The sequence below is a fragment of the Ostrea edulis genome, chromosome 10 (assembly GCF_947568905.1).
Source record: "Ostrea edulis chromosome 10, xbOstEdul1.1, whole genome shotgun sequence".
NCBI lineage: Eukaryota > Metazoa > Mollusca > Bivalvia > Ostreida > Ostreidae > Ostrea > Ostrea edulis.
In genome coordinates, this window is record NC_079173.1 from 17,345,710 (window position 1) to 17,365,315 (window position 19,606).

Here is a 19,606-nt window from a genome sequence, read left to right on the forward strand (position 1 = left end):
TACATGATATTTTGGAATGCACTAAGTTTTATACCATAGTATGTATTTATGTGAGGTGCAATGCCTTTCGGAGATCTGGTCTGGAGGTTAAAAAACTTTTACCGTACTCAAACTCAGCCGTATTTGGTTTGAGTACAACTCTGAGCAAGCTTAACTCGAGCATACTCCATTTGAGTGTGAGAATGATTTTATGAAAGTTTATAACCTTGACTTTTGAGTATGAGTACGTTACAGTACCTATGGGCTAGGTCTGACCCCTAAACATTATAGTATCTATAGGTTAGGTCTGAACTCTACACATTACAGTATATATAGGCTAGGTCTGACCCCTACACATTACAGTATATATAGGCTAGGTCTGACCCCTACACAGTACAATATCTATAGGCTAGGTCTGACACCCTACACATTACAGTATATATAGGCTAGGTCTGACCCCTACACAGTACAGTATATATAAGCTAGGTCTGACCCCCACACAGTACATTATCTATAGGCTAGGTCTGACCCCCACACAGTACATTATCTATAGGCTAGGTCTGACCCCCACACAGTACAGTATATATAAGCTAGGTCTGACCCCTACACATTACATTATCTATAGGCTAGGTCTGACACCCTACACAGTACAGTATATATAAGCTAGGTCTGACCCCTACACATTGCATTATCTATAGGTTAGGTCTGACCCCTACACATTACAGTATATAAAGGCTAGGTCTGACCCCTAAACATTATAGTATCTATAGGCTAGGCCTGACCCCTACACAGTACAGTATATATAAGCTAGGTCTGACCCCTACACATTACAGAATCTATAGGCTAGGTCTGACCCCTACACAGTACAGTATCTATAGGCTAGGTCTAACCCCTACACAGTACAGTATCTATAGGCTAAGTCTAACCCCTACACATTACAGTATCTATAGGCTCAGTCTGACCCCTACACATTACGGTATCTATAGGCGCAGTCTGAACCCTACACATTACATTATCTATAGACTAGGTCTAACCCCTACATGTTACAGTATCTACATGTATAGGCTGACTAATGGGTCTTTCGTTATTTTTTTTTTTTTGCAGAAGTTTGGACAAAATAAGAACATCTTTTGTATGTATTATGTAAGATCCATGGGTAATGTTTCCCAAATCCCTATGTGATCGTGAAATATTGAATTGGAAAACGTAATTCATAACTATCAAAACAAAACTATGTTATAAGGTGGAATATTAAGAAAGATATACCACTAGTAAACATGGTAATATTTCTTCAGATGTTGTGCTTGGGGATACATTAATGTGGAGGTCAGAGAAACAGAATATTTCTGTTGTTCCAAATGGAAACACAACGGAAACCAAGTGTGCAATATACGTAAGTGTGCAATATAGGCAAGTGAGTTTGCAATTTACAGAAGTGTGGAATATAGGAAAGTGTGCAATATATAAGAAGTGTTCAATATAACATATAGATAGATAGATATGTGTGTATGTGTATGTGCAATGCAAAATAGTAAGAGTGCAGTATTCGTAAGTGCTCTCTCTCTCTCTCTCTCTCTCTCTCTCTCTCTCTGTGTGTGTGTGTGTGTATGCACTGCAGTATTGGTACAGTTCGTAAGTCTGCATTGTATGTAATAGTGCAATATAGGTAAAGTGTGCAATATATGAAAGTATGCAATATACATAATTGCAATACATTTGTATATGTACGTGTGCAATAAATGTAAGTGTACAATATATGTAAGTGTACAATATATGTAAGTGTGCAGTATTTGTGAGTGTGCAATATAGGCAAAGTGTGTACATATGTTAGTGGTAAAGTATGTGGTCAACAGAATCCTGACAGAGGATTTTAATTAGATTGTTTGACTCAAGTAACTTATCTTGATGTGTTATGTAACTTGTTAAAAATTATAATCATAGAGGAAACTATAAGAAAGTACTAGTATTTTACTCTGTGCAATATGTGACAATATTTACAGCGGAGGCGATAAGAAATTATTTCACTCTGTGTATAAGATGACAATATTTATAGAGGTGATTATAAGAAATTATTTCACTCTGTGTATAAGATGACAATATTTATGGAGGTAACTATAAGAACTTATTTCACTCTGTGTATTAGATGACAATATTCATGCACGATACAGAACTCAGATCCTTTCTTTATTTCTCACAAAAGCCATCTGTCCTTATGACTGTGGAGGGAGTGCGAGAGGAGACTGTATCAGCCCGGGGATATGTCAGTGCAAGGCAGGATTCACGGGAACCTACTGCTCTCAGAGTAAGTGTTAACGCTTTATAAGTAGGTTATTTTGATTTAAAATTCCTTATATAGTATACATAGTATTTCTGTTGTCATCATTATCATCATCGTCATCATTTTCATCAAACATACAATATTGTTTGATATCATATATTTTAATAATGAAATGAAAACTGATTATTGATTTTTTTATTTTATTTGTCAGTTGCTGCCTGCTCACACCTGCGACCCTGCTATCCTGGTTACTGTACCACCGGAAGTAACGCATGTCAATGCCTCAACAATTTTAGCCCACAATCCACCGAAACCGAAAACTGTCTCATTTGTATGACAAAGATTCAATCTTTTGGATATTTTTACTGATATGATTAAGAAAGATAAGCTTCATATTGAAATAAACCATCTTTCTTAACTGTTGTAGATCCGACAGATGAAGCGTATAAGCCGACCATTGAACAGAGTACAATGGAACTAGAATATTATCATCAGGTTAAACAGATGGTCATATATAACATGACTATTGATTCAGCAATGAGTCCAAACAACGTGGAGACGTTTTGGACGAATCGCAGGGATGCCAACAGAATACACTTCACTTTTCAGTCCATATTTAGTTCTGATACGCTGTTTCTGCCGGACAAACCGAGTTACATTGATCAGTATGATCTAGGAATTTCGGAGGCGGATATAAAAGCTCGTCTTACAAATCTTGTAGGTACAGGTAAGCTGTGTAATTTCGTCTATGGAAAACCTTTAGTTATATGAAAATATATTGACTTATTTCAATTGAAGTGTGAATTTATAGCAGTATTTCTGGTACACAAATCTCTGCTTTGCTATGTACACGTGTTTAAAAAGAAAATTCGGTTCAGAAGTATAAATTCTACTGCAAGTTATTTTCACCGCACGGGTACAGATTATGTTTAGTAGTTAGCTCACCCACCCGAAGACGTCTATCACTCGGCAATGTCGTTCGTGAACACTCAGCTGAACAGAATGTCATTATATCTACATCTACAGTTTAGTATGGATATGTTCAATGGGTGGCTGCAACGAAATCTTATTTCTTTTTTTTTTTTTTTTTTACATGTAAGTAATCTAACCCCACATATCTCCATGAACAGTAGTGACTTCAGGGGTCACCTTTTCAACGGATTTGAAATAAATATATGAAATAAAGCCTCTAAAAATGTAACGAGTTCGACCATTCTTGATACTCTGTTGCAGATACTCTCAAAGGATGGTTGCCATGTAACATAAAGCAAAACTATAGATATGTGATAACGCGAGAACTGTCTGGAACTACTGACAAGTATACATGTTTAAACCGATATCTGTTTTATTGTAGAGAAATACCAAAAAACTTTACCCTGTCCTGGAGTTGGCAGGGACTACCCTATACACGACAGACTCTACCGATGCAATGCCAGCATTAATGATTTCAACACTCGATTCGACTCCGGAGATACGTATGTGTAGAATTATGTACTAAGTGATCTGGTATAGACAAAACTCTCGTTTAGGGTGTGAACATGTACATGTACTAAGACTTAATTTGATGTACACAGTTGTCGTCCCTGCTTCATTGTACATTTGTTTATATACATGTATACATTCCACTTTGTTAGGAAAATAATAATCATATCATTTCATACTCATAATTTAGACTGTAATTATTTGCTTGATTTTATTACATTGTATAAGTATCTTTAATATTGTTGGGGTTACATTGATGTTCTCAATTTCCCATTCATGTATATAAATAATATAAGTATAGCGATGGTTTCTCTGACGGGGAAGATGGATCATTGAAAATGCCTTATTACTTTACTTTATTAACATTTGACAAGGATTCTGTATATAGAAATGCATTGGAAGATCTATACAAACGACCGGGGTTGGATGCTCTGGTTATAGACTTCTAAAACGCATTGTACGTGTTCTAGGATAGAAAAAAGATTCCATGTAAAAGTTACCTGATAATCAATTTTGAAAAATCTTTGAGTAAGCTCTCTTCTCTATGGATTTCAGATACAATGTTGTATTCAGAGCAAAAAATGGTGGTTTCCGAATTATCAACCATGGCGGATCCAAACAGTACTATGAAGGTCGGGAAAACACAAAGGAAGTTAATATAAAATTTGACACAGAGACACCTGTACATTGTTCTGAGTCTGGGAATTGTCCTAGTCCTGATGCCAAAATGTTGCATATAGCCAAAGATGTGACAAAGGTACTAGTGAGCTTTTTTCTTGAAGAATGAATACGGAAATTCAATGATGAAATCTATTAACAATAATCATTTTCATTCATATGCCGATTGACACCACATTTTCCTCCACATCAGCTTCATACTAAGATACTTTATTGAAAATTGATATCAAAGGCAAACTATATCTATGTAGTAATATTCCATTATCACCTGTATTTGGTGTTTACACCTCTTAACTGATTCGATACGCTAGAGCTTGTTCTGCGTATGATCAATATTTGAATTGAGGCAGGCTACTGACAAACAAGCTAACCGTGTAGGGGTTTCAGCAGTCTTGTTTAAAGTCAACATTTTGCAAATTCTATGGTTGGCATAACGATGTAGTTTGCCAATACAACCTATCATTGGGTCAAATGCTGTCTGATGGGTTTCATGCCAATTGTTAGGCAGTTCTTGGTACAATGAATTTTACTATGGATTATTCCATTTACCTGATCAAGACATAGGGCTCACAGCCGGTGTGACCGGTCGACAGGGGATGATTACTCCTCCTAGGCACCTAACGCCACCTCTTATATGTCCAGGGGTGCGTGTTTGTCCAACTCTTTATTTTGTATTCTCTATAAGAGTTATGATATTGATCACTGTTCGTTATCTTCAACTTTCATCTGGCTGTGCTTGAAACTCCCATATATATTATATATTGGTTTTTATATACCATTTACTGCATTTACTTTTTACCTTATGTTATAACACAAATCTCAAACTTCTATTCCCCAATTTCAAATATTGACCATTGTCTTATTTTAGCTGCAGAGATGGACCTTCCGTGGAGAGATATTGGGTTATACGTACTACAGTGTATCTACCCCCTCCCTCCATAAAAGAGCTCATGTCAACAGCTAGTCTTAAATCTGCGCTTCAAAACTCTAACATATAGTCTCACGGATAATTATCAAACGTAAAGTAATGAGAAAATAAAGTAATATATTATGGTATCAGCACCTACCATGACCCGGGACCTCCGTTATAAGGTCCTATTTGAAAGCCTCGTGACTTCTATTGCCGGGCGGTTGGCGAGGGAACGTTTACTAACGACGTTAAACGTCTTAGTTTTAATGTGGCGCCGGGAGTCACTATGTTATGTTAAACACCTTAGGTTTAATGCGGCGAGAAGATCCAGAAGAAACAGCTATCACTATACCTATGGGAAACGTCTTAGGTTTAAACGTACCGGGGTCGAACACGGACCCTCCGACTGAGAAGTAAAAGAAAACATCCAACCATTAGACTTACAATATCAAGAATAATACTCAACAGTTGATCTGAAATCAAGTTTAGTATATTTGAGAGATATGATATTGACAAGCGGACGTTCGTCATGCTCATGCTCCTTGGTACACTGGACTGTCACTATCATAGAAACATTTGCATCCAGTACTTTTAATTCTAAATTTGATATGGAAATAAACTGGTAACCAATTTAAAATGTCTAAGTTACTGTCGAACTGTCAGTCAGTGTGCCAAGACCTTTCTTTTGGTACCACAATTTTTTATCCCTTGACCTAGGAGTTTGACATACTTTGGCAAAACTCGTGACTTTTGAATGCTTTGTGATTGGGCTTTCATATTTCACATTTTTAATCCTTGCGACAAGACCTTTCTTTGGGTATCAGAATTATTTTGCTACCATACATCAGTGTTTCACAAATGCATTATATTTAGTATTTGTCATCCGTTACCGTTTGGTAATCCATATCACACACATTTGCAATATTGAATCCTGATAACAAATTTACTAAAGACTGAGCCATCAGTTTAAAGTATTGACCGCTTTATTCAATATGGAATGTAATTAACATTTTACATTTTTCACTTACAAATTTCTAAAAATTTCATTGTTCATCCAAATACCACTAACTATGAATTCGACCAATGAAATTTGAGAAAGATGAGATCTGGACAACATGGTTGTTCAAAATTGTCTATAGTTAAGTATGTGTAGAAAAAAAAACTGATGATCCATTTTGATGATGAGTTTTCTGTGAAACTGGCATATTGAGTAAATTGTATTCAAATTCCCGAATTTCAACCAATTTACAATCAGTTATATTAAACACACATAGTTTGAGTTTGATAACAACGAAGCTAAATATAACGTCACAATCCACGGCTTCGAGTTAATTAGTAGGCGGATCAAAGTCTAAAGTTGTGTTCCAAGATACATTATGTTTTGACGGCTGTTCATACACGTCCGGATAACTTTGGAATTTCCTGATTCTACGTGTCTGTTATGGATATATCTATACATAAATGTATACACTGGCTGCGCTTCCACCACCGTAAACATATCTGTCCCTAACATATATTGTTTGTAGTACGATACATTTTGCCGTACCGAGTATGTTTCGAGGTTGCAACGTAATGCCAATTGAAAATATATGTTTAAAGATAAAAACTTGTTGCAAACTTTATAAAGTTTATATAAGTTATGTAATTTGTACATAAAGACAGATCAAACCTCCTTTATGTGTTTATAGTGATGATTCATTCTTTTTTCTTAGACGGTTATTCAGCTCAGCTGGAAGGGATGGCGGGATGAACTCTCTAAAGTTGCACGATACGCCCTAGAGGTTTTCAAGTTGGAACCAGACGGGTTAGGGAACCTCAAAGAGCCGTACACTGACTTAGTTCCAAATCCTGTCCCCCTCAGTATAACAGAATTTAATGAAACAACAGAGGGCGGAGAACACACGTTTATTTTCAGACCATCACAGCCTGGTGTCTATTCCTGGATTTTGGAGGCGAATGACCGAGCGAACAACTCTGCCTATGCGCGGCGGTTCGTTATTTATGACCCTGTCTCCATCGTTACATCAGATCCTACTCATTTAATGCATGCTACGTCTGGCAACCCAGGAGTATACTACGAGTGGCAAATTGAAAACCCCCAAACCGTCAATGTCACCTGGAAAAACTACTTTGCCAATGTTCAACATGAAAACGGGAAATATTTAAATCGTATTAAACTTTTCCCACCTTCTCTGAGCGATGGAGGTGATCGTGATGGCTACAAGAGAATACTCGATTCACGTGATGACACTGAAGGGACGAGAACCAGAGACGCCATACCGAATGAACGGGGAATTATAAAATATGACTTCGCTCACTTATTCGGCAAGGAACAACATAATGCTCCCTCATACCAAAATAAAAATCTTGTTGAAACGTCTATCAGTATATCTTTAGACCGACAACTATCCGATGGACAGTCCTTGACTGTTTGGGTGAAAGCATATGATATACTTGAAAACACTAGAGTGGAACGAATGGTCCTACATTACGACTCTTCCCCTCCGTCCGTAAGCAGTCTTAGGTTGCAGAAAAATGTGGGTGTGGATAATATGGATTTTTCCAGCAGGTGCGAGCCCAGTGTTTAGATTACAGGGATAACTTGATTAAAAGCATATTAGAAAATACGATTCATTATTTTGTTACTAGTTTTCTGAAAGTAAATTTGTGTTGGATTTGCAGAATTCAGATCCTTGGTGCTACAGATCCCCACAGTGGTGTTAAGAAAATCAAATATCGATTCATTGCCCGGAGCACTGGAGAGCTCATAAATAACGGGGAGTACGAATATGAAAATCCTCAACGAGTAAGTTTTCACCGTGAATTATTGTTATTAAACTCTTGTCTCTTTTCCCGGTTTATTTGTTCTTGTTTTAGCTTTTATAATTGCATGGATGTTTGGCATTATTTAAAATACGAAAACTAAAAAATAAATTTGTATCGCAGGAAAATTAATTTACAAACTAACACGCGCAGATTTGAGAGTAAATCGGGACTCATTTTTACAGCTATTCATTTGATGATAATCTTTGGCTGTTGGTTTTTTCAGGATACAAACTATTGTAACATCAATCCATGTGATCACAATCTTCCCAATGGAGACTCGCTCGGTAAAACCATAACGTTTAACATTAACAATTGCCATGCAATGAACGTCAGTGATGTTTCAACAGAAATAGTAGATATACAAATGGACATATACAATTCAGCAGGTCTATCCATAAGTAAAAGCATTCAGGTAATACAGGTTTAGAGATGAAAGTCTGATTTTTATTCTTCGTGTATATTTTTGGTTCTCTTTCTTCAACGTATATCAGAAATCTGAAATGAAAGAATCGCACCATTTTCCAATAGCAATAATTTGAAATGAATTTCAGATTACGGATCTTACTGACCTTCGAGGGGTCCACTCTTGTAAGTAAACACCAGTAATATCGATGTTCCTACTAAAATTAAGCATTCCACATCATATTGTATTCATTATACATACATGAATTGGTATTGTTTCCTGCAGATTTCGGGCCTATGAATGTAACACTCGCAGACGTGATATCCCTGTCAAGTGTGAAGATAATGTGGGTACAAGCCCCAAGTTGCTACAACATTCAGGGGATCAACTTTACCTACTCAAAAGGTACATATACACAGGTGAACTTCAGTATCTCCAACATCGATATTAGTTGGAATACCAATGTACTTGGGACAAGTACATTTTCTTTCTGTCTTCTTACTTCAATATCTCGATTTCTTGGATATCTCGATTGTTTTTCTCGGGGCCTCATTGAGTTCGAGATAAAGCGAGGTTTGACTACAAAATAAGTGTACATGTAGTTTCATTTGAGAATGAGGACTCGATTTAGCAGCATATTTTACATATTTTAGTCAATCTCTATCATATTAAGATATGTTCCAACTTTTCCAGCAGGTGGTAAAGATGAAAAGGCATTCTGGGTTCATAAAAATAGTCCTTGGTTCACAATGGCTCGGTTGGAAGCAGGAGTTGAGTATGTTGTCAGGTTATATACCCTGTACGGTGTTAATGAGAGGAATCCCGTCCGTAGTGAAGCCTCCATCTTTAATTTCACAAGTAAGTCAGAACACTCTCAAATTGTGTCTTCCTTACACAAATCTTAAAATTCTCAAAAGGAAACTTGTTTCAGCTACGAAGACAATGATTTACTTGTACACTTTATGAATAATAAATTAGATGATTGCAATAGCTAATCCTAATTAGCTTGTACGTTCATATTAAGGCAAATGAATTACACTTGATTACACGATTGCAGCCTAACCAATCCTAAGTTGACTAAATTTTGTTATTGCTCTTATTGCATTTGGAGTGAATGGTCTTAAAGATTTAGCTTGCTCTGTATATCATATATTATGTAACTGATTGTAGTGTAGAAAACAATGGATTGTATCCTATAATGATGTTTAGATATTTCCATTCTAGCAAGTTTTCTCTTTTTGGGGGAGGGGTATTATATATATATATATATATATATATATATATATATATATATACATATACATATATATATATATATATATATACATGTATATATATATATACATATATATATATATATATATATATATATATATATACATATACATATATATATATATATATATATGTAAGGTGATGAAAGAGTTCAGAGATAAGCACCATCATCAAAATAGCAATACGCTACATGCATATATCTCACATTTACATGAAGACTTGCATGACATTTAACTTTTATCATAATAAACTTTGAATTTAACGTTAAATTCAAAGTTATTTGTATACTTTTTTATGTTGTGCAATTATGTAAAAATTCTATGTCATTTGTCCGCTCTAGGGGCTCTCATGGTAATTTTTAGAATGTTTAGAAAGGTTTAAAGTACAAATGACCCAAGATGGAAAATATTCTACTAAAACGTTACACATATTTGTATGTAACTTGGAAATAGGGCAAGAAAGACGTCGAATATGTTTGAGAATACAAGAAGTGTACAGAAGTTGTGCAGGTAGACGTCTTAATGATACGCCACTAAACACAGACATTTTGATCACCTCCTGTATAGCTACTACACTCACAGTGTCCAGCACCTGTTTCCTTGTTTGACGACTCATAAATGCTGTTTCCCTTAAATTTTAGTACCACTACCACTTCGAAAACCTGAATCCCAGAGTGGTGCTGCGGCTGTTGCCGGGGGAGTTGTTGGTATGGACCTCTGCTTTCTCCTTTGTCTTGGCTCGATCATCTTGCCAATGAAACAGCTAATTGTTTTGTTATGGTCTTAGCCGTTTTAATTCTTGATTGATTTGTTATGCATGCACAATACACTTTTTAGAAATAATGAATTCAAATATTCCTCTATTTAGGTGCGCTTGTTGTAATCATCCTATTGGTAGTGCTTCTGATATTCCTGGTGAAAACCAGAAGAATGGAAAACCCAATCACCAGAATTCGTTCTATGTCCAAAAGGCCACCCAGTTACATCCAGAACAAGTTTGATTTCCCAGGAAATATAAGGAGCACTGGTTCAAAATCTTATAATGTAAGTATCAATGTTTACTACTGTAAATTTAGTATCATCATTTTTGACCGGATTGGACAACGTGCAAACGGCTTATCAAATAATGAATAACGGACGGAAGTCCCTGTAATAGGGTACCTACTTTGTGTAATCAAATCTTCTCACAACTTGACGTTCCTCAAACTGCAGTTGTTATGGATACATTAAATTGCAACAATAAAACACAATTAAATGAAATTAAATGACAGTATGTCATAAGATCATATATCTGTAACATTCTAAAATTATTATTGATAGTCTTGTTAATCATTTTATAGTTCTGTCGACTTGCCTTCACGTACAATTATTGCGTAATCGATGAATAAACGTTTAAACCATATCCAGTAAACCTTTCAAGTGTTAATTGCCTTTCATTGTATACTTTTGATTAATTAATTACATTTTCAACAGTGAAATACTATAATAATAATTCATCCATTGAATAAAAATAATATAATATAACATGTTATTTTTACTGCAATGAAAGTAACAATTGATTATGAAATCATGTTAACTGATTGTGACGTTATGTTGTGTATTACTATACATCCTTCAAAATTTGAAATAAACATGTTCTTAAACCAAATTTCACTTGTGAAAATGTAATAGGAATCCTGTCTTATTCATGAGATAAATTCCATATCCAACGACAAAGCATTGAATATCCTCTTTATACACCAATTTCAATTTAGATATATTTACTTGGATTTAAAAAGTCATTGGAAATAGTGTTTGGTTTGTGTTTTAGAATCGAGCCTATTCCCAAACTTTTGATGATGACGTATATTACGCTGAAAACGAGACTCCCCTGAGATACCAGATCGTTCGATCCCGGATAACGTTTGAAGAGGAGATCACCCGAGGAAAGTTCGCCATCATCTACAAGGCTAAATACTTAAAAGACAACAACTCAACTACTGTGGTAGCCAAAACTATGAAAGGTAATATATGATACCTGATATATCACGGAAACCCTTCTGAAAGGTAATATATGATACCTGATATATCACGGAAACCCTTCTGAAAGGTAATATATGATACCTGATATATCACGGAAACCCTTCTGAAAGGTAATATATGATACCTGATATATCACGGAAACCCTTCTGAAAGGTAATATATGATACCTGATATATCACGGAAACCCTTCAGGTATATTACTCCGTTGTAAGGAGGTAATAATTTGATTATGCCTTTACTGAAGAGGTATAGTAATTATATTGGTGGCAATGAGTTCCTTTATACTTGTAGTATAATAATCATGGTAGTATTGAGTTAGTAGATGAACACACTGTAATGAGATGATATTATTTGTCTGTAGAAAATCCATCCCAAACTGATATCGAAATGATGCACGCAAAAGTGAATTTTTATGCTATGAAGGTAGGCGAGCATCCAAACATCCTGAAATTCATTGGAGTGGTGGATGACAATGTCCGTGAGTACTTTTGCTTCCCAGTTGTACGGGCTGGATTTCTTTAATGGGATATCTGTATGATGATGATTTTATATTTTTAACAGTCGGGCGATTCATGGTCCTGGAATATTGTGAAAATGGCCCGCTGAAGGAATATTTGAAGAGCAAACGACACAAAGTTAACGATGAGATGCACGAAAAACTTTACAGATTTGCGTGCGGAATCTGCAAAGGAATGAACTATTTAGCTTCACACGGGGTATTGCCGCCTTCTATTTCTGTTCTCTATTGTAAAATCCCCAGTACTTTAATTAAATAATTAATTATTTAATTTTGTAAAACCATCACCTGTCAGCAGTTCTGGTTAGAATGTAGTGCGGTAACGCATTAGCTGTGTATGTGGGTTGGTCTGTGGCTGTATAACGCTTCTAAATACAACGGGGTCGGTATTCCATTTTGTATACGTTGAGTTATGTGATTCCTGAATGTCCATGTGATGGGATACCCAATTTTCAAGAAAAAAAATATTCTGGCTATGTAAAAAATAAAGGCAATAGTTCATAGAACCCTTTTACATTTCATTTATTTTAGGTTCACAGTTTTGAAACTTTTCTTTCTCTTTGATGTGATTAATGTTGATCAAATATACTGACATTAAATTCTAAATGCCACTTTTAGGTTGTACACAGACGTCTCGCTGCAAGAAATGTCTTGCTGACATTCCTTCTGGAGACCAAAATAACAGGCTTTGGACCCGAACCTCGAGAAAATGACGGCGATGCCCAGGCTGTATGTTGAATTTCAACAAGCTTAGTAGTAGTCTTTTAAACAACAATTAAAAACAACAACTGTTATTTACATGCATATAGTGAAGATCAATAATACATGATAGACAAATAATACCATGAATTTGAGAGAGAGAGATAGAAAGAGAAAGAGAGAGAGAATTGTTTTACTTGTTGAATAATTCTGCAACTTTTAAAAAGTAATCATACAAGTACTTTGTCTACTCTTTTCGACAGGAACGGATTCCCATTAAATGGATGGCTCCAGAATGCATCAAAACAACGAAGTACGCGACGGAGAAGAGCGATGTCTGGTCCTATGGAGTTGTGCTTTGGGAAATTTTCTCTATGGGTAAATAGCAATGTTTCTTATAAAAACCAAAATATTGTAAGAATACTATGAGCGGGGCTGAAACTCAAAAAGCGAACGCTCTACCACTGAGCAACCGCAAGCGATACACAAAGCCATCTGAAATTTATTATGGGGTTGGTTGATAAGGAAGGTTACTGTGACAACTGTAGCGTCATAATTATTTTGCGTCATGTGTTACCATATTTTGATACTTTCACTATTCATTTCTACTATATTGTCAGGTATATGTACAATACTATATAAGAATAACAGAAATGCATCATACTGTTAATTTAACACGATCCCTGCAATGTATTCTTTCCTTCGATATAATGCTTTCGTTTCAAAAACTTACCTACAGCCACATACCTGTACATAACTGTAAGTGTGTCCCTGTGAATTCCCCTCAATACACGACTTTCTAGACTGTTCTACGAGATTAACATCCCAATGGATCCCCCTCTATAAACGGCTTTATAGAATGTCCTACGAGATTAACATCCCAATGGAATCCTCTCAATATATGTACCCACACATCAATTATTTGGGGGTTTTCAGATTTTTATTAAAACTAATATGGACCTTTGAACGCAGAAATCAGTACAATCAAAAGAAAATTATATTTGATTATTTAAACAAGGCTGCAGGATATTTTTCTGGTTGGAATTGCTGAAATGTTCATATATATATATATATATATATATATATATATGCACTTAAAATATTTGATAACCAATGAATTTAACATTTTTTGCAGGCGATGCGCCATACGAAGGTGTGAAGAGTTCGGAATTGGATTCAAGGTTGAAGCGTGGGGAACGCCTGAAGAAACCAGAGCACAGCGATGACGTGTATGCTCTTCTTCTTGTCTGAATATTTCTCTTTTAAAACATAGAGTACTTCTATCGTTAACGCTCTTCAAGTACCTGATATTGAAGTATTTATCAGTGCATTGATTACTCACAATTCATATGTAGTTAAGATTTATCAAAAAAGTTGTTTGTGTGATGTAGATAGAAAAGCTATAGAGAAATGACGTCGTTTGTGTGATGTGGGTAGAAAAGCTATAGAGAAATGACGTCATTCGTTATCCCCCTATACACTTTCATTACTCTCTGAAGAATACAAACAGATTGGATATTTATGATTGATATTACCATCTGTAACTTGTTCTTGGCAGAAATGATGCTTTTATGTCAATACGAATAGTCAAATTGTTGCTTTTGTCGAGACGTAAAATACATTGGCACGGCATTGGTTTATTACTAAAAACATGTATACGTAAAACTTATACGGTACCAATTTTGATGCACCAGATGCGCATTTCGACAAATAATGTCTCTTCAGTGATGCTCAACCGAAATGTTTGAAATCCGAAATAACTATGAAGTTTTAGAGCTAAATATAGCCAAAAACAACGTGCCAAAAAGTGGAGCCAAATTCGTCCAAGGATAAGAGCTATGCATGAGGGAGATAATCCTTAATTTTGAAATGAATTTCTAAATTTTATAACAGCAATTAAATATACATCCGTATTTTCAAGCTAGTAACGAAGTACTTTGCTACTGGGCTGTAGAGACCCTCGGGGACTATATATTATGTAAAAACAGAATATACAGATGCTTTATCTCAGTACATTAAAATACTAGAGTACAATTATATCTATTTTAACAACTTTTTTCTTTTGCATGTTTTTTACAGATTCTACAAAATCATGAAAAGATGTTGGTCATATGAGAGCGACAAACGTCCAAACTTTGAGGAAATCCTAGACGAACTTCAAACGCTGTTCACAGGAAACATAGAAGGAGAGGATTATTACTATACACAGGGGGGACTGTACGACAATCGAAGATAAATACAGCTCTATCCAATTCTACTCTACAAAACACATCTTAAAATCATCGTTGATTGTTACATGTATGCCTCTTTTAAATCAGAAAGAGAGAGAGAGAAAGAGAGTTCAATTCACCGTGATTTCATTTCTTGTTTCATGATGTTATGATTCATATTTTCACGTTATCTTATTATTAATGAAAAGAAATGCTTTTTGTACAGGGTTAGTTGGAATATATTAGAATGACCTTGTCAGTTGGACTATATTAGAATGACCTTGTCAGTTGGACTATATTAGAATGACCCTGTCGTCCGTACATAATTTGTTCAGAGTATATCTTTACACCGATAAACATATTGATTAAACTTTGTGTATATCTTATACATGTATGAACAATGAAGTTGTGCAACAGTTATTTAACATTCAAGGACGTTATGGATATCCTTGTCCATTTTGAAGGAGTTATGTTACATGTCATTATCCAGAGAATATTCTCATTTAATCTTCCATGAGCACAAATTGTATTCACTATTTCCCACCACGCAATGTTCCCTGTGGGGTCATTAGTGTCTTTAGGACAGTTCTAGTTGTAAATAGCTTATATATTATAACACATATATGAATGATAATTGAATAGACTTTAAAGGTACATGTATATGTAACCAAATTTTGTCAGTATGATAAACTATGAAAAATAATACGATTTGACAATTTCGACAAGTTATATACGGGTATCAAAGGAGTGCTGGTCTACTGAATGTAAAGAAAAAACGATAATTTTATGGTGGAATGATGCTTATGGTGGATGTGCGCAAGTGTGTGAGAGAAATATTATTAGTAGCGCTATGTGATATGAGAATTTCATTTACAGTATGTGGCCGTACTTAATGGTGATTTCATGTTAAACTTGACCTTAACTCCTCCTCTATTGCTCAAAGTGGTTCTCTCTACTCTGTTTCCGTCTGTCTTTTATCTCTGTGTCCCTCCAACAGCCTGCAGGCCGTCCACGCTTCCACGTCGCCATATAATAGCTGACTTTCGAAATTCCATGTGCAAGTCAAATGATCATAAATATTTCGAAATGGGGCGAACACTATCCGCCTCAGAGAATACATAATTAAATAGAAAATTAGTTTGATTACTTTTTAATCTGATTTAAATTGCATAATTTGCAGAAAGTGTATAACTTGATATAAAACACATGTTTTATTCCTAGGACAATATCCAAAGAACACGGCATATATAACTTTAAGCTGCGTTTTATATGAAGACATATAAGTTATACACTTTATGCAAATTATGCAATCTAACTCGGTCACATTGAAAGGTAATCAAACTAGTTTCCTATTTAGTAAACGCCCCTTTTCGAAATATTCATGATCACGTTACGTTGTTCGCGGAATTTTAAAGATCAACTATCATACGACAACGTGGAAGCGTGGACGGCCTGAAGGCTGTTGGCGGGACACAGAGATAAAAGACAGTCAGACGGAAACAGGATAGGGAGAACCATTTTGAGCAATGGAGGGGGATTTAGATTTCAAGTTTAACATGAAATCAATATTCAGTATAACTACATACTGTAAACGAAATTCTCATCTCGCATGGAATTCCCAATACAAATTTTCTCGCGCGCTTGCGCACATCCACTATAAACGTCATTCCTTCATAAATATGCATTAGAAATCATCGTTTTCTCCTTATATTCAGTAGACCAATACTCCTTTAATACCCGTATATAACTTGACGAAACTGTCAAATCGTAGTAGTTGATTAATTTTGTGTTCCTTTCTTTAGGGATATTAATTTTTGTATATTTGTCAATCTGTGTCACACTTTGGTTTTTGGATGTCATCTCCAACACGCTTTAACTTTAGCAATGTTACAGTACAGGAGAAGTCTTTAGTATGACCCCTAGCGTTAACATGTAGGTCAAAAGGTTGCATATTGTGACAAATTTGCAGATGATATCTATAGATTTAATAATGAAACGAGGTAAATAAGAACGAACTGTGTCACAGAGAGGTGAAAGATCCTCGGCCGGTACAAGGGAATGAACAATTGTTTTAGGGTGGTTCTTAAATCCTACCCTTCTAAAACAGAAACCAATTAAATCAAAGGAATCTGCTTGTTTATATTTATTGTATACCTTTAACCTTGCCCTTCTAAAAACAGAAACAAAATAAATTAACTGAATCTTGTTGTTCTCATCTATTGGTTAACCCTACTCTGCTAAAAACACAAACAAAATAAATTAACTGAATCTTGTTGTTCACATCTGTTGGTTAACCCTTCTGTGCTAAAAACAGAAACCAAATAAATTAACTGAATCTCCTTGTTCATATTTCTTGTATACATGTCTAGATAGATTGTAACTGTAGTCGGTTTGAATAAGATCCATGTTTTGCATTGTTCTTTGATAACATGTAACCATACCTGCTAGGATGTTCTTTGTGTACTGCTGTCCTTCAATACATGTACACGTAGTACGTACAATAAAAAACCCTCAAATAATTGTTGTTGTACTTTCTGTCCGTCCGTGATAAAAACGAGACTTTTAGGTCCACGTCAATATCGGATTTGTACATTTATTATCAGTATCAATGCTACTTTGAAAAGAAACCATCCGATTTTGATTAGGCCTTAGGCAATTTCCGAGATGTCATAGAGGTACGTTCAGTGGTCTGTTGAGCGCTTGGGTGGGTACAAGATGTATACATATACTATAGACTAGCTAAATTAATACAGATAAAAGTAATTTTGTTTATAGCAGCCGTTGGTATACATTAAACTGACCATATCAAGAATAATATTTAATTGAATTAGGTCATTAAATGAAATATGAAATTATTTTTTATTTCCTCTTCTGCTTTTTGTTTGAGCTATTTTATTATTAAATACTAATAAACTTACTAATATTGTATGTCCCTGTAGTTTGGGTGGTTGCATGATGTCTGATAATCGGCCTTTAAAAGGCAATATATCAAGGCAGCGATAAGCAGTTGTACCCACCGCGTGTGGACGATAATATGTTTTGCGTCTCACTGTGCGTAAGAGTTCCACAAAGGGAAAGAATTAATGAGCAACTCGGAAATTACGTAACTGTAAAATTTAAATGACTTCGCTTTGCATTGAAAGACTTTCCCTTTATGTAAGCTAAATGTTTCAATTTTTGGCCAGGTTGCGCAACGTGCATCGGGCTTTATATTTTGGTGAAGAGCGGGTAGGCATCATAGGGTACCTATATAGAGTAATCAACTCCTCTCACACTTCTAACTTATCATTCCTCAAACTCTGTATAGTTGTTATGGACACATTGAAGATGTGAAAGTGTCTTTTTGAAAGTGTTCACACATTTTTCAAATAATTTACATGTAGATGAACTTTGTCATTTTTAAGCATTTCATGAATAAACGGTACCTATTTTGTGTAATCATCTCCTCTCATGATCTTACTTGATATTCCTCAAACTTTGTACAGATGTTATGTACACATTGAAGATGTGCATTTGTCTTTTTGAAAGTGATCAGACATTTTCTGAAAAATTTACATGTAGTTGAACTTTGTCATTTTTTCAAGCATGGTACGTAGACCCGCTTTGTGAAACCACCTCCTCTCGCAGATTTTACTTGATATTTTTCTGACTTGTACATTATAGTTGTTTCCTAAAGATCTCTGTACTGCTGTCTCCATGATAGATAACATACACAACAGCAACCTGGCCATTTCTGTTCTTAATCGATTTTCTATACTTTAGTTAAAGCTATTAATTTTATGATTTGTAACTAAATGTTTAAATATATAATAAATTAAAATAGCAAAATTACAAGAATTATTTTGTGTGCTTGCAGGTATGTAAATATCTTTAGGTTTTTATTCAAAGAGAAATAACTCAAATATTACTTACTCAAACACAACTCAGTTGATTTTACTGCCAGCAACCTAGTTGCCAAAATTTAAGTAGCACAAGTTGTTTCAGGGGTCATTTTTAATGTATAGCGAAAAATTAATCAATTCGGAAACTCTCAATATGGTGTTACTGGGCACAAGGAAACGAAAAATAATTAGCACTACGAGAGAAAAATACTCTCTTATGATTAGCCATGAAATATTAAGGTTATTCCACCTGAGGGGGTTGCAAAGAAGAAAAAAATAACACTGGTAAATTTGGCAAAGTTGGTTTTACCACTTTTTCGCAACCCTCGTATGGAATTACCTTGCATTTCATGACTATATTTTTAAAAGAGAGGTTTATAATACTATCATACCTGTACATCAGAGACATATATAACTTACATATGTTTCTGTTTAGATTTAAATGTA

General features: G+C 35.1%; 1 protein-coding gene across 4 annotated transcripts in view; it reads left to right on the forward strand.

The window, feature by feature from the left end:
• Positions 1–19,109, forward strand: part of LOC125667473 (uncharacterized) — a 42,668-nt gene extending 23,559 nt beyond the window's left edge. For 2 of the 4 annotated variants that reach the window (XM_056152101.1, XM_056152103.1), the window contains exons 3-23: positions 1,275–1,372; positions 2,180–2,281; positions 2,469–2,588; positions 2,685–2,984; positions 3,612–3,732; positions 4,295–4,496; positions 7,040–7,896; positions 8,010–8,133; positions 8,377–8,565; positions 8,705–8,741; positions 8,842–8,961; positions 9,250–9,414; positions 10,472–10,537; positions 10,699–10,874; positions 11,641–11,833; positions 12,214–12,330; positions 12,414–12,568; positions 12,988–13,098; positions 13,332–13,446; positions 14,204–14,297; positions 15,148–19,109. In XM_056152101.1, coding sequence (XP_056008076.1) covers positions 1,275–1,372; positions 2,180–2,281; positions 2,469–2,588; positions 2,685–2,984; positions 3,612–3,732; positions 4,295–4,496; positions 7,040–7,896; positions 8,010–8,133; positions 8,377–8,565; positions 8,705–8,741; positions 8,842–8,961; positions 9,250–9,414; positions 10,472–10,537; positions 10,699–10,874; positions 11,641–11,833; positions 12,214–12,330; positions 12,414–12,568; positions 12,988–13,098; positions 13,332–13,446; positions 14,204–14,297; positions 15,148–15,304 — 3,619 coding nt within the window. In that variant the 3' untranslated portion in view covers positions 15,305–19,109. The remainder of the gene's footprint in view (positions 1–1,274; positions 1,373–2,179; positions 2,282–2,468; positions 2,589–2,684; positions 2,985–3,611; positions 3,733–4,294; positions 4,497–7,039; positions 7,897–8,009; positions 8,134–8,376; positions 8,566–8,704; positions 8,742–8,841; positions 8,962–9,249; positions 9,415–10,471; positions 10,538–10,698; positions 10,875–11,640; positions 11,834–12,213; positions 12,331–12,413; positions 12,569–12,987; positions 13,099–13,331; positions 13,447–14,203; positions 14,298–15,147) is intronic. The other 2 variants (XM_056152102.1, XM_056152104.1) reach the window with 1 other exon arrangement.
• The last annotated feature ends 497 nt before the right edge of the window (positions 19,110–19,606 follow it).